Source organism: Lactuca virosa, chromosome 4 (genome assembly GCF_052849685.1).
Source record: "Lactuca virosa cultivar CGN04683 chromosome 4, Lactuca_virosa_CGN04683_v6, whole genome shotgun sequence".
In the NCBI taxonomy this organism is placed as follows: Eukaryota; Viridiplantae; Streptophyta; class Magnoliopsida; order Asterales; family Asteraceae; genus Lactuca; species Lactuca virosa.
Window position 1 is genome coordinate 43,097,615 of NC_136429.1, and position 15,945 is coordinate 43,113,559.

Genomic DNA, 15,945 nt, shown 5'->3' on the forward strand with positions numbered 1-15,945 from the left:
TAGGTATTCTGCTTGGAGGATCATCGATATGTTCGAGTTTCTGGTGTCAGAAGTATAGTTCATAGGGATCTGCGGTGCGGGTATGCGGGATTTCGGTTTAAGATTTGGTCAAGTTAGGGGTGTAGAGAAAGTGGCTATCAGATGTATGTGTTCAGTAAATACACAAGTTGTCTCGTAACAGTAAGTAGTTGGTCAAGGAGCTCGTTGTAGCCATTGGTTCCTTTTTGGGATGCCAATGAATAGATGAGGAGGCGATAGGATCGCTCAGGTTGAGTCTCGGTTGTTAAGGGACTTGTCAGCTCGTTGTATAGATTGCTATTTATAGTCTATATTGGATAGTTGTTGATCGGTAAATCAGTTTCAGAGATAGGTATGTTCAACTCCGCATGGGTTTTGGTTCACTGGATTAGGTATCAATGCATTCTCGATCATTGGTCATTTCATACATCATCAACGCGAAGATTCTCTAGAAATTTTAAGCTATATCAGTTGAAGTTCAATGGATTCATCAACCTATCGTCCAGTTCGGCTCGAGTTCAAAAGATGTCCTTGGTTATTGGCTCGAAAGCCTATTTATGCATGCATGTATATGTTAGAAGATAGATGAAAGTTGTATGTGATAAGGGACGTAAAATGCCCTATGTATGATTGAGGATATTGTGTAATTTATTGATGAGTACTAGGAAGTAGATGATCATTTTTATTTGAGCCCATGATAGGAATATATGTCACAAATCTTGGAGCACGTGACATGAAAATGTGTCACAGATGCTGAAGCCCATAACATGCAAATATGACACATATGAGATGCTATTACAGTGGAACCTGACGACACGAAATGATGTGTTTCTTCCAGGGCCATGCTATGCGGATGACTTTGTGTTGGCTAGCCAGATTTGAGTTATAAGCCAGAGGCGATAGAGTTGTATTTGGATTATAAATCGGAGGCATATGTGTTAGGATTTCTTTGTAACTAGCTATGTGCTAATATTGTATGCAAAAGTCTATGGTTAGCGATGAATTTATGAGTTTTAAAATCTATGTCGGCCTATGCTGTTGAGTCAAAATCCCATGTAGCTCACCAGACATTTGTCTGATGTCTTTGTATAAATGTGATATGTACTCAGGTATGAAAGCGGAGATAGATTGTGCTGTCAGAATGAAACGAATGGGAATAAAGAAGGTTTTTTTAGTCCTTTTCACTTACACTTTAGTTGTTGATATTATTTGTAACACCAAAAGCTGCAAATTTTGATGATGATATGAAATTTTTTGTAAAAGCACATTTTTATTAATATGAAATGGTGTTTAAAAGTTATGGTGTTATATATATATATATATATATATATATATATATATATATATATATATATATATATAATTGATGTTGATACATTATGGTTTGGTGAAATAAGCAGTAAGGTATAAATAATGGTGCTAACTTTGGATGAAGTATATCCAAAGGAGTGTATAATGATAGTGATGATTCTTTGGTTAACCTTAATGGTGTTATAAGAAGAAGATCAATCAGGTGAAATAATATTTGTAGGTATCATAAGGAGTTATGAAACAATAACTAATTGATATGATTAAAATTATTATATTTGATGTGCTATTTATTTATTGATGATAAGGTTTTTTAATATATGATGATATATGTTGTTATGTTATTTTAATAATTATTCACTAAGCTTTATAGCTTACGAGGTTTAGTTAATGTTGTGTTGCAGTTCATGTTGATTGTAACGATTGGCTCGGATCCAGTACTTGATGCTAGTACGATTCCTTGTGATAACTTCTTGTATTCCAAAGTGCTAGTGTACACTAAAATGTTTTATAACTTTGTAAATAAATGAATTTTTGGGGTGTATCTAGTATGAAAATCTAGGTGTTACGGTCACATTCATAAATTTATGTATGTCAAAAGGTTAAAGTAGGCCACAATGAAAAACAATTTTTGGTTATAAAGTGAATATTTGTCCTATTATAAAGACAAAAGTCACTATAAATCAATTATAGTCGTTGAGTGTCAAAAATATATAAAATCGTCATATATATACCAACGATCATGCTAATTATTATTTATGTGACTATATGTTAAAAATCAACCATGGTTAAAATTAAATTTATCACTTTAAATTATTTTTCGCCACAATTTACATATTTTTATGTCTCTTCAAGATAGGCAGTCATACTTTACAATTTTATGTGACACAAAATAGCACATGACACAGTAAAAACACATTCATGTCGCTATACAGTTAACAACCACTAAAATAACGAAATTTTGTGTCTAAAAAGTAATTATGGCGACATATTCGATAAAATCTTTGATTACAACAACAAAAATCCATACAAAATAGTCATATTTTTTATACTACGGTCACACTTTTCTATGCTGAATTTTCATATGACTATAAGATGTCTAGGATGTTATGACCTACGATGATACTTTCGATGAAAAAAATGTATGACTAAAGGGATATGATCACATGCTTGGGGATCAAAAAAGAATGGTTGTATGTCATTTTTCCATAATGATGGTGGATTCCCCAACCAACCTAGATGTAGTTTAAAAACATCAAAGCAAACTTGTAATCGACGTTAATTTCTTAAAAACAGGTTAAGTTTTGGATTCCACAATTATTGGAGCTTTGAAGTTCCAAAACTAATAAAAGCTCAAAATCAAATTAGGAGTGAGATAAGTAGAAATGGATTTGTAATATAGTGATCAAAACTCACTTGAAACTTCCATCAAATAGTCCTAGTATAATGATTTTCGGATTTGGAGTTTCCTCCAAAACCTAACATCGAAAATAAGAAGAATATGATGAGTAACAATATATTTCCAAAGCTTCTAACAAAATCCTAGCAGTACCAATGCTTCAAAATTCACTTCTAATCACATTCATAAGTTTGACATGCAATAAATTCTTCCTTCTCTTCCATGTTTTTTCAAAATGTATAAGAAGTGGTGAAGAAGATAGCTAGTTTATAGTGTTAATTTTCACCCTTTCACTTTCTAATTTCACACTTTAGCCATAAATAAATAAAAATAACTATTCTCCTTACATTTTCAAGACTAGCCACTTCCTAACAATGTTTCTAAAAAATATGATCCTCAAAATGTTAGTTTGGTTAAATCTTAATCAAACACTAGCTTTTGCCCAAATTATCAATTTAGCCCTAACTTTACATTTTTAACCAAACTAACTATTTAATCTAATTCAATTTTTATAGTTTACTTTTACAAAATAATAAATATCATATTTATACTCTTTTATTTTTATCTAATTCTTTAATTCTTTAATTTCTTATTTAATCAATTTATTTGTTTAATTTAATAAAATTTTAAATTTAGCCTAAACTGATAATGTTACGATGGCAGATGAAGCTTGCTAATTTAGTTTTGGATTGGAGACCATATTTGATATTTCCATGAAACAAAACCTTTGGACTAAAGATGTGTTATAACCTGATTTGTATTTAATAACTTTTATTAATCTTACATTATATATTTATAACTATTTGTTGATATTATATATTATACTAGAAAACTTGAAATATTTAAAAAAAGAAAATCATTTACATTTTTTCTTTCGTATTATAATTTTCTACTTAACAATTATTCCATAGAAAATTCAAAATTCAACTTTAGTATAAAGTGTGCGACACAGTTTTCAAAGGGGTTGCTTAATATTATCATCGAAGTTGAGCCTTCTCCACTATCCTCTAACTACCACCACCTGATGGCTCAACTCAGTAAGACTTGGTAATTAAGCACTCCCCATAGGCGACCCAAGTTCAAAATCGAGGGCTTCAAGCAGGGTGGCAATGCGAATGATATGTGACGTATTTATGAAAGGGCTGCTTGATATCATTGCCAAATGTGAGCCCTCTCCCGTATCCTCGCAAAGCAAGGAGTTGATGTTGTCAGTTGGGAACCCATTCTTTTATTTTGTAACACAAAGTGGAGCGAATTAATACAGAAAAGTTGGTTTAAGAGACAAGCGAAGAAGAAAGCATCTAATTCTCATCATATTAAAGCATTTTTAAGCTCATTATATATCATCAGATTATACATAAATCAAAGTTAGTAAAAGTAAGGATATGAATTTCACTATCAACTATCACTACAAGAAAATTTCGATTTAACCACGGAAAAATTCCGTAGCAAAATGATGTAATTCTGTAGCTAAACCTAAATAACTACGGAAGTTGCTACGGAATTTGCCAATGAGATTCCATAGTAAGATTTCTTGTAACAAAATGTTTAACTACGAAATTATAGTTCCGTAGCAATTTTGCTATGGCCGTTTCTACGACGTCTATCCGTAGCATTTCAACTACAACACACTTTCATCACAATTCCGTAACAATGAATTTTGTAGCAAATTCCGTATCTATTTTATTCCGTAGCAAATTCCGTAGCCATTTGGTCCATAGCAAATTTCGTAGCTAATTGTTCCGTAGCAAATTCCGTAGCCATTTGGTCCGTAGCAAATTCCGTAGCCATTTGGTCCATAGCAAATTCCGTAGCTAATTGTTACGTAGCAAGTTCCGCAGCCATTTGGTCCATAGCAAATTCTGTAACTAATTGTTCCGTAGCAAATTCCGTAGCCATTCGTTCCATAACAAATTCCGTAGCCCATCATTCCGTAGCAAATTTCGTAACAACTTTTTTGTAGTCAATTCCATAACAATCGTTCCATACCATTTTTTCTATAAAATTCGGTTATTTAATTTGACTTATTATATCAATTTACAAAAATACAATTAATATAAAACCAAAAATAACAAAGTATTTCTATAGAAACTAAAAGAAATATCCAATACATCAAAAGATACATATTTCAAAATCAAAAGTCGCTACAAATTTAACGTAAAACATTATTCGATACATCATATTCTATCATTGATTAATAAAAGTTTTGACATGTTCACTCAATGTGTTAATGACATTCATTGCTTGTGCAAGTTGTTGTTCAAACTTTGCTTGAACATCCACATTTTTCTGCTGAAACTCCACATTCTTTTTTTGAGCATCCTCATATTTTTGCTGAACATCCTCATCTTTTTGTTGAATATCCTCATATTGTTCGCGTTGCGTCTCAACTAACTTCTTCAAATTCTCAATCTCGACTTTTGTCTCGGCATTATTATCCTCGTATTGTTCGCGATGCATTTCAGAAGATCCTTTACTACCGAACAATCCAAGATAGATATATCTGCAAACCAAAAACGTGTGACAATAAATAACGTCACCCCTCTACAATATTTTTAGTTAATATAAGATAAGAGTTTTTTTTATATACTTTTTCGAAAAAATAACAAATCTACAACTTTTTTCAAAATTTAAACAAAAAAAATTAATTCTATCAATATTAATTTCACAAATCCAACTCGCTAAATGACAAAACTCACTTTTTCTCAAGAAATTGGCCCATTCGAGCTTCCTAACGACCACATTTGTGTAGGGTAACACATCTATACTTTGAGCTTCCTCTTGAGAATCCAGTGCTTTGATGACGAAGTATATGCACAAACTCTTCCTTGGTCAAGTTTTTTATCTGTGTAACATAAGATATACATAAATTAACAGAATATTCATTGGGATTTTCAACTAATTATAAGAAACAATTTTTAGATTATACATCAAATTTAGTTAAATTAACCTGATTCAAGTCGTCCTCGTAATCGCTTATATTGAAATTAATATCAGCATCAACACCACGAAATTTTATAGCAGCCCGATCATATGCCCTGTAGAAAAATATCAGGTTTATAAAATTTGACATGATTAAATGATGAAACTAATGTCAGAAAACTGAAAAAGTGTAGAAGATATTTACCTAGCAGCAGCATGTGCAATATCAAATCCACCTACAAAAATAATTAAGAATATATATATATATATATATATATATATATATATATATATATATATATATATATATATATATATATATATATATAGAATTTAAATAAATATAATTAAACAGATTCATATACATATTGAAATAGAATGGGATTTCAATGCTACGTATAATTTCTTAAATACCGAGGTAAACTTGTTTCCCACAATCCCTGCAGAAATCATAGAAATAGAATGAGGTTTTGCCTATTTTCCCACGTCTTGTTCAGCTTCCATTGGACAAGTTTCAGACAGCACTGGCCACATAATGCAGGTTTCAATTTTTTTGTGGTTCCACATTAAGTATAACTGAAGATGAAGTAGTATAATAATAATAGAATAGAAAATAGTTTTACCTAAAAATTTTGTTGTTGGTGTGAGCAGGGTTCAGCTCATATGGGGCCCTCACTGACACCAGCAGAAGTATTGGTGGCAATCCATGACATTAGCCCTGAGAAGGATGGTGTTCCACTAAAAAAGGCATGCTCTGCTCATTCATCATATTTCATATTTTCATTATATATCAGTTGTCAAAATCCATGAGCCATTTTTCAAACTTTTTGCAGATAATGGATGCTTGTTCAGCTTGTTTTGAGCAGCGAACTGTTTTCACACAGCAAGTCCTAGCAAAAGCATTGAACCAAATGGTGTCCTAATAATTATCCCAAAATAAGAAGTAAAAAATCACAGGTATCCTCACAAATTACAGAAATGGACTCTAGTCAGGAACGATGAATGCAGTACAAAAATAGCTACAAGTCCAAGAGACATTGATTTGACGATTAAACATGGTAAAAGATCTCAGAAGACTATAATCAAACAAACTAATCACAAATCCCGAATAGACATACGATATTCCAAGCAGAGGAACTATAATCAAGAGCAATTTCATCGCTAATTAGAAATTGGTTCATGTAAATGTCGATCAAAAATCGTATATTTTTTCTCAGCAATCAAGCGTGAAACCACTAAATTGGCAAACAATTTGACTTAATCAATTGATTTTCTCCACTACCACATAAAAGTTAAGAACTGTTCAATCAATCTGCATTGCAAGTAGATAATCGATTGCAAAACAAATAAATTTACAACAGGAGAACGCTACTAAGAGTTGATTTCTAGGGTTTTGAATCAGTGATAAGTTAAAAGATACATGCGTTAAGCTCTGTAACTGTCAAATTAAAAACAAAAATTGGATGACAAGTATGAGGTGCGGGTCTGTATGATCGCTGGTTAAATAATGTAAAGCAGTGAATGAAACAGATCGTCATTCGTTCACAATGCATGATTCTTCTTACCATTTGAGCATATAAGAAACTTATGACTTATTTATGTTGAATAATCTAATGGAGAGATCATTATCCTTTGAGTCATTGGATGATAGAAAGAGAAAATGGAGCAAAAAGAAGAGAGAAGAATGTTACCTGGTAGGGATGAAGACGATCGAGAAAAATCTACCGGTTGACGGAGCAGGCGGCGAACGACAAAGCAAATGAGAGTGAGAGGAGCTCCGATCGATAAACCGTTTGGGGAATGAGGAATGCGATCGGCGATTGAAAAGTTTGATCCGGATACCTCTGATTTGGGGAAGAAGACTTATTTGGGTCATGTGATCTGACCCATTTGCCCTTAATAAGACTGGTCAAAAAATTTTGGGTACTCCTATATGCACGAAGGATTCGTATATAAAGGTCTAATGACAAGATAAAATTAATTCTACAAACAACATTCATGGGTTTTAATGTCCAATCGATTAATTTGTCCCTCAACTTGCAAAGATTTTTCAAAATACACCCTTAATGTTCTATAGTATTTACTTTAAACTTTACTATTTTTTGTTATATGGTTAAGAAAGTTTTAACATTTTTTATTTGGTGTCGAGCACTTTAAAATTCTCATTCATTAAAAAGAGACAATGTTGAAAATAACAATAATTACCATGTGTTTTATTTTATATATACAAAAAATAAGTTTAGTTAATAAAACAAATTAATAAACAAAACAGTAAAATAAAAACTATAAAGTGGAAAGTGGAAGGTAGATTTTGTTACTTTAATAGAAAATAAGGGGCATTAAATGAAAAGTGATAAAGTATATTAAAAACGAAATATTTTTGAACGGGATATTTATAATGTAGAAATTATATTATAATTAAATTTTCAAAACAATTAAAAATAATATTTTATTTTTGTTGTTGAGTTTTCAAAGATAATTGTGTATTTTTAATATATTTTTTTCAATAATTTTATATATTTTGCTACGGAAACATATTTCGTAACTACTTGACTACGAAATTTTCCGTAGCCAAATACTTATGGATTTTGATTTCGTAGCTATTTTGCAAATTCACATTTTTGTAACAAGTTCCATAATAGATTAGCTACAAAATTTTATTTTGTAGCAAATTTTCCTAGAAAAATAGTTACGGATCCCAATTCCATAGCTAACTAGCTACGTATTTTTATTTCGTAGCCAATTATGTAGCCAACTAGCTACATACATGGATTTTGTAACAAGTTTCATAGAGAACTAGCTACAACCAAAAAAATTGTAGCATTATTTGTAGTAAACTAGCTACGGATTTTAATTCTGTAGCAACTATTCAAGATTTAGCTACGGAATGCAATTCCGTAGCCATTTCCGTAGCAAATTAGTTACAACCAATCATTTTGTAACATATTCCGTAGTAAAATAACTATAAATTTAGATTCTGTAACAATTTTACGTAGCTACTTAAGATTTAGCTAACATAATGCAATTCCGTAACCATTTATGTAGCAAAATAGCTACGACAAGTCGTTTCGTAGCATATTCCGCAGTAAAATAGCAACGGATTTTGATTCCATAGTAACTTTCCGTAGCTATTTATGATTTTTTTTGTAGTGTATCCATATTATGTGTTATACATTTGGAGATAGTTAATTAGATTACTTAGCTTTATACATGAACTATAGATCCATATATATACTAATATAATTCACGACAAAGACGTTGATATACGATAAATTCTTTGCGAAAAGTTAAATAGCCAAACAAGTTGTTGCCTTGAGCTTATCTATCCAAAGTTAAACAGATATAAATCCTTCTATCTATAGAAACATCCTCTATATGTTGGAGTCCAATAGTCTGATCCATTGTTTTCATGGTACACTTGAGGAGTACATGATGTGGGAACCAAGCACAGACCTCTACTCTTAAGATCTAGCTTCGTATCTCCTCGATCTGTTGCTTCGAATCTCACCCATGTGTCCTGAAATCCAAAACAAGCAATTAGTTTTTCAGGCGCTTCTCAATTTGGATTGTAATTCCTGAAGTATTTTTTTCCTCTCACCTTGATGATATTAGTCTTCATGTATGGGTTGCTCAATAACTGCAAAAGGTAATAACTGTATTAGATAACCGGCAGTTTTTATAGTGGGGTTGACGATAACTATAAATTTACTTTTATTTGTATTTTGTGGTAATTAAGTAAATATATTTTACAACGTATATGCAGTATCAATTGTATAAGACGGTATTACCTCTACTTGCTCTTGTAGGCACTTGATATAACCAATAGCCTCCCATAATACAGAAGCTGTATCCGTCTGAAAAATTAAGCGGAAGTTACATTTCCAGTCGCAAGAAAAAAAAAAGGTAATGCAACGAAAAATTAGACGATCATGTTTCATGTGTTCTTGAGTACCTTGCCGAATGGCGATACTATTTGCTGAAGTGCTGTTATTTTATCCCCAAGCTTTGTTTTAGGAAGCTGAACCTTGTTTGGATTTTTCATATAATGTATTAGCTAGCTAATATGTTTTAAAAATATCATCATATAAAATTTAATGCAGATTATAATAGGTTCCAATTAAACAAAATAAATTGATGGATACCTTAGTTGATGAAACTGTAGATGTCTCAACCTTAGGCTTCTTTACTAGTAATCCAGAGTGGTCGTCTGATTTCTTTCTTTTTCCTTGATCATTGGCAACTCCATTCCCTCTTCCATTGACTTTAGTAAGTGTGCTGCTTCTTCCTCTTATTGGCTGCCATTTTTGTGATGACACGTTTAAATATTAAAAGTTAAGGTATATTATATGTATGTGTGTGTGTGTGTGTGTGTGTGTGTGAGAGAGAGAGAGAGAGAGAGAGAGAGAGAGAGAGAGAGAGAGAGAGAGAGAGAGAGAGAGAGAGAGAGCTTTGCCTGATAAGAACTATTGATGTCTGGTTTCCTTTGGTCCCGCAAATTCACAATACCTGATGGTGGCTTGTTTACAGAGCTGCCAAAAGCAACCAAATCAACAAAACCCCTTCCGTTAGCACATTCCAAATCCGGCATACCATTGTAATAATACTTGTTATTATCAGCAACAACCATGTCGTTGATCTCTGCTTGATATTCAATAGCATGACTACTTAATCCTCTCCGGAGTAACCCCCCACGTTCAATATCAGTACTATCTGTGTGTTCGTTCTTGATGGCTGTAAATTGACTGCTGTATGGATCAAATTGTGGATTTGTTTCCACATCTGGGGGCGCAATCGACCAAGTACTTACTGAAGATGGATTCTTACTTTGAAATAGGCCATCGTTGAATCCATTAAAACTCTTTTGAAATTGGTGGAGATTTGTTGGGCTTGAAAACTCCCATCCACTGTCCATCTTCTTCAAATAATCGCAAGCAGCTGGTTCAAACATCCGAGTGGATATATTCTGCAGTTCCCCTGTAGTTCCCACGCCCCTATATGTGTATATACTTTACTCATTGCTACCACAACAAATATGTATGCCAAATTTAATGAATATAAAATATACAAACATATTTTAGTTATACATATTATGAGGTGATAAACATAAAATATACACGAGAATGTTAGGTTATGCTAAAGTAAAGTGGCAGAATGGAAAGAACAAAAGGAACCCACTAAAAAAAACCTTTTGGGTTTCTCTTCTTCGAGAAGGATTCCGTTTTCCCTTATCTACCAATCAAGAGCCCATCATTACCATTAGCAATAATTGTTGAGGAGTAAATTTATTAATATGAACATGTTACCGATAAATTAATTTTTAAGGGTCTTTTCATAAAAATCATATATATTTTTTCCAATTTTATGCAAGTAAGTCCTTATAATTTTTTTGTATGATTAAATCTCTCGACTCTCAACAAACTAAAATGCTTGACAAGTAGTTTTTGGTACATCCGGTTGCTTGCATAAACAGCACAAACCTAGCAAACCATTCGATTACATATGTATAAATTATGTTGTCAGGAAAAAACCTATATCGGGTTTTGGCAGGCCATGTAATATGAACGGATCAGGTAACCAATTACCGGTAAATATTTTGCAAAATTTACCTGTTAGAGTGTTTTAGGAAGTTTAGTGATTTAATCATCCAAATAAAAAATGAAACTGTAACGATAGATTTAAGATCTTTTTATCTTTTATGGTAGAATGTATAATATAATTTTTAATCATGATGCACATATTGTAGTGAATTTAATTATTGTAAATGGACGATAGCTCTTGTACGATTTTTATAAATTCTTCGCCTTGTATATTTATTTCAGCTGCTTTTAATTTCATAAAAAACTGGTTTAATTTATTAGCTGAGTCACTGATACAATCACTTGACTACGTTTAAAAAAGCTGTGAAGTTAGGTATCAAGTGTAGAGTCGTTTTCGTTTAATAACTTACATGAAAACTTGATTCCAGAGGTGATGATTATCAGAAACCGCCTCTCCATACAGGTCGGTGGTGGAAGCTTTCTCTACAAGACCTCGGGAAGACTCCATGCTAAGCCCAGAGTTGTTGGAAGCATTGGTTGTAAACGAAGTAGAAATAGAAACATCTTCATCTCCACCAGAGCAATTCGAGTTAGGGTCTTGAGGGTTGGTGCATGGCTGGTTACTTGCAAAATTAGCACCACCAGTCGTCCAGGAGCCGAGAGAACTTGAATGTACATCCGGCCACCACTTTGCTGCAGAAGAAGATGTTGCAACAGAGGTTTCATTGCACTGTTCAGCCATTGCACACTTACTGATTACGTTCAGAAACATAAGTTGAAGGGTATTGGGGTGGGATGGGGGTAGGCTATTTGGAATATAAAGGGAGGACTATGTATGAGTGTTTGCAGTTCTATTATGAATTAATATCATATCATGTGTAGTGCACAGTGCCTACACTAAAATATGCAACCTCAGTTCTTCCACTTAGATGGTGGACAATTATTATATACTAATGGATGGGCCAGCATGAATTTGTAGTGTAAGAAAGTGTCCTCTGACTTTTAGTACATAAAATGCCATTCAAATGGAGGAAAACAAACAAGAATGATAGAAACCCGAAACTGTAGTTTGGATTTTTTGTCCTACTAATCATATATGTCGTGAATTTGGGATACCCAAAGAGAAAGTGCTTTTTCGTTGCTGGTCAAATATATGAGTATAGATAGAATTTAGATAGTCTTTAGCTAGACATACAAAATTAAACATACATGATACACCATCTTTAGGTACATACTCAAGGTACACTTGACTAGAATCATAGGAAACAGATAGATAACTCTTTTTACCGATCAGGATGAGAAGAAATGACTAGATATCCTTTTTGTCACCTCAATCTTAGTATTAACCATGAAATAGCAACTTTAAATTCATCATCATATATGGTATTAAAATTAGACCCGACAATGGGGCGGGTTTCGAGCGAATCGATCTTGATCCAAACCCGCTCCGTAACGGGTAGGGTTTTGAATAATCAAACTCATACCCTTATCCACCGAATCAACATATATCCAAACCCGCCTCGTAACCCGTAGGTTTTTTAAATAATCAAACACATTTTTCGTAAATCTTAAAATAACATTTATCAAATAAAACAAATGTTGATTTAGAAAACACATTACACTCGAGGATTTTCAATTGGAATTAAAATCATTATTGTAGTAACTTCTGATTTATTTTTGACCGTCGATTGCATTGATAAAAGAATAGCAATTACAAACTTTTTTCTGGTTGATAAATGACTTTGTTGATATACAAATGAAATTGGTGATTGCTTGATGAAACACAAATAAATGACATCATGATTCTTAGTAGATGATTAAAAGTCTAGAAGTCGAGTCCTTAAGACCTATGTAAAAACAATTTAATCTTCGGCCTTTTCTCTTTGGACTTTCAATTGAAATTAAAAGTAAACTTTGGCCTTTTCTCTTTGGACTTTCAATTGGAATTAAAAGTAAACTTTAGACAGTATAAAATATAAATATATAATTCTAAAATTTATACGATTCAGGTTATAAGCGGAGCGGATCGATGATGATCCATACCCGACCCTTTTAATAAAAGGGTTAGCGGGTACGAGTCGATAACGGGTAAACGGATCAAAACTATGCTACAAACCCATATAACTGTTAAGAGTTTGGATCAGATCAGAGTCAAAACTCGCTCCATTGTCAGACCTAATTAAAATTTCACATTAGAACACCCAAAATAATGTATACACATGTAAAAATGAGTTCTAACATATATTTTTTACTACTTTTAAACCTCTTAATTACATGCAAGTGTATGTAAAAGTTCTGTATAATCTTTAATTTCCAAGGGATTTTGTTTCCTCAAAAAAACCCTCCTAAGAAAACCTTTCTGATGGTTTTCCTTGTAATTTTCTAAAAATTTCCAAGAAAGTATTTTGTATGAAGTATGACTTTCCCACATGCCTTTGCTAGGAATATTTCCGAGGGAGAGGAATACCATTTCCGAGAAGGGGAAATGACACATTAGCACTACTATGTGTGGCACATTTGCCCGTTTAGTCTCTTAAGTTATTTGCATGCCTTTTAAGGGAATAAAGTTGGTTTTGTTGGCTCAAATAGGTCCTTTTGTAAGAAATGAAGGGGTCAACTGGTGACTTCCTCATCTAAAACGCTGACTATACCGCCTGCAAATTCGGGCTAGACGTTTGAGGTGTAATAATAATAATTATGCATTTAATCAAAAAATTAAAATCCTTAATGGGATGATTGTTATTCGTATGCGTTACGAGTTAATAAATAATTATCGTTTACACGTTATGTGGACAAATATTAGGAGTGTATAATATTTGTAGAAAATCTTAATATAAAAATTATCGTTAAACGATAAAATAACATTAAAAATAAAAGATTATTTATGATAAATAATCTTAAATAAAGTTGCAGTAGTCTTATTCACAGGCCCTTCGATATAAAGAACGCTTAAATCTGACTTCGTATGAGAAAGTTATGATTTTTCGAAGTTTCGCATTCAACCCTACATGACAACGTCTGTCAAAATATGAATTGGAGATAGGTTGCTTATTAGCCTAAGTAATCTAAACACAAGTCTTAGTAATAGTAATTAGAGAAGTGTGCATATAAAGAACACCTAAATCTGACTGTGTATGAGGAAGTTATGATTTTTCGAAGTTTCGAGTGCGACATAGTAAAACAATGTGCGACATGGATATCAAAATAAAAATCGGTTGATTGTTAGCCGAAACAATGAAAATAAAAGTTGTAGTACTCTTTAATACGAAATCGACGATATAAAGAACGTCGATAACGAAGTTCGTATGAGAAGTTATGATTTTTGCAAGAGTTGTAACAGTGTAAGCCTTTATAAAATATAAAGCAAAAATGAAATGAGAATTAGATGTTGAGACCTAAAAGAAAGTTGTAGTATTCTTCGAGACGAACATGGAGATAAAAAGAATGTAAAAGATGGAGCTCGTATGAAAGATTCGAAAAATTAAATGCGTCTAATGCACATTTCAGCACCAGGTTCAATGTTTGCTGCCTACACCACTACGCTGAGTGTAGCATTATCCTTATGCTAAGCGTAGCACTATCCCTACGCTAAGCGTAGTCTTCCCTAGCAGACTATAAATAAGTTACGTGATTTGCTCATTTCTCCTTACATTTCACTCCAAAAGACCCCCCCCCCCCATTTTGATTCCAATATTCTTGGGTTTTATAGTACTTTAGCAAGGATCTGAGATGTCAGAGAGTCTGACGAAAAGAAGTTTTCGATTTTGAAGTTTTGTCAGCGCAGTTTCCGGTTTTTCGTTAAACAACCTGTAAGTTGAGTTATGCTTAACGTACTTTAAGTATAACTTATATTTATGTTTGTAAACGTTATTATTAACTTATAAATAAGATTTATCAGTAATACTAGTCGTTATATTGATGGATATACTTACGAGAGTGATGTTTAGGCTAGATCTGTAAGGTGTTTAAAGTGGATTTTCCAAACAGTGTATCTCTATATACCAAACGGATCCTACCTCCGATATGATCTTACCTGGTTGTTCTTTATCATCTATAAGTTAGTATTCTTTTGGGATTGTTGATAAATGTGATAAAAAAATTATAACGATTAAACTTTATAAATACGAACAAATACTAAGACTTAGTAATATTCGTATTTATGTTGTTTAAAAAGGAAAACCAAAAGTGTCAGTCAAAAAGATGACTCTCATGTGAGTTGTCCACATATATCAGGTGAGTGCATATTTACTTTTTGAAGATGATTTTAATACAAAATATTTATTAAAAAGTATTAATTATCTATTGAAAGTTTATTTGTGAATTAATTGCTTATTAACTGGAATATTAGTTAAATGTATATTTGATAAACATACAATGTGTGAACCAAATATGATTATTTATGTGTATATACGATATGTTACATGACAACCTTAATCAAAGTATTATTACTTAAAAGATGAATGTATAAATACATGATATTTTGTGTTAAATACACACACTAAATTAGGATAGTATTATCTAAACAACTTGAGTATTGGAAGTTGATTACAAGGATTATAATCTTATCTAAGTTTTTAAACTGAGACATATAAAGGGTGTTTTGATCCACTTTAGTTGGAAAATAGTATAGACATACTCTATATCGTGAATACTTTATTAATAATGAATATTGAACTAGTCTAGTTACAAACTAAGGTTTGTCCATGATATTTACTTCAAATTAAGTTAAAGGAATACTTAGTCATACCATGTGTTATAATA

At 32.2% G+C, this 15,945-nt stretch overlaps 1 protein-coding gene and 2 long non-coding RNA genes across 4 annotated transcripts; all 3 read right to left on the reverse strand.

The window, feature by feature from the left end:
• Positions 1-4,789: 4,789 nt before the first annotated feature.
• Positions 4,790-5,563, reverse strand: LOC145168650 (uncharacterized). The gene is made up of 2 exons (XR_013741984.1): positions 5,425-5,563; positions 4,790-5,228 (listed from the first exon to the last, which is right to left on the reverse strand). It is a non-coding gene; the product is annotated as an uncharacterized LOC145168650 (long non-coding RNA).
• A 91-nt stretch (positions 5,564-5,654) lies between these two features.
• LOC145168763 (uncharacterized) lies at positions 5,655-7,479 on the reverse strand. Its single transcript, XR_013742072.1, has 5 exons — positions 7,339-7,479; positions 6,271-6,537; positions 6,062-6,171; positions 5,853-5,883; positions 5,655-5,763 (listed from the first exon to the last, which is right to left on the reverse strand). It is a non-coding gene; the product is annotated as an uncharacterized LOC145168763 (long non-coding RNA).
• Positions 7,480-8,911: 1,432 nt separating this feature from the next.
• Positions 8,912-12,065, reverse strand: LOC145103939 (basic helix-loop-helix (bHLH) DNA-binding superfamily protein). Of its 2 annotated transcripts, none has more exons than XM_079041222.1 (7): positions 11,595-12,065; positions 10,101-10,638; positions 9,790-9,942; positions 9,600-9,665; positions 9,436-9,501; positions 9,246-9,284; positions 8,912-9,164 (listed from the first exon to the last, which is right to left on the reverse strand). In XM_079041222.1, the coding sequence occupies exons 1-7, from the start codon at positions 11,954-11,956 to the stop codon at positions 9,000-9,002; spliced, it is 1,389 nt and encodes a 462-aa protein (XP_078897348.1). In that variant the 5' UTR covers positions 11,957-12,065; the 3' UTR covers positions 8,912-8,999. The 2 variants fall into 2 exon arrangements, with proteins under 2 accessions (XP_078897348.1, XP_078897346.1); XM_079041220.1 differs by having other exon boundaries at positions 9,600-9,671; positions 11,595-12,060.
• Between the last annotated feature and the right edge of the window lie 3,880 nt (positions 12,066-15,945).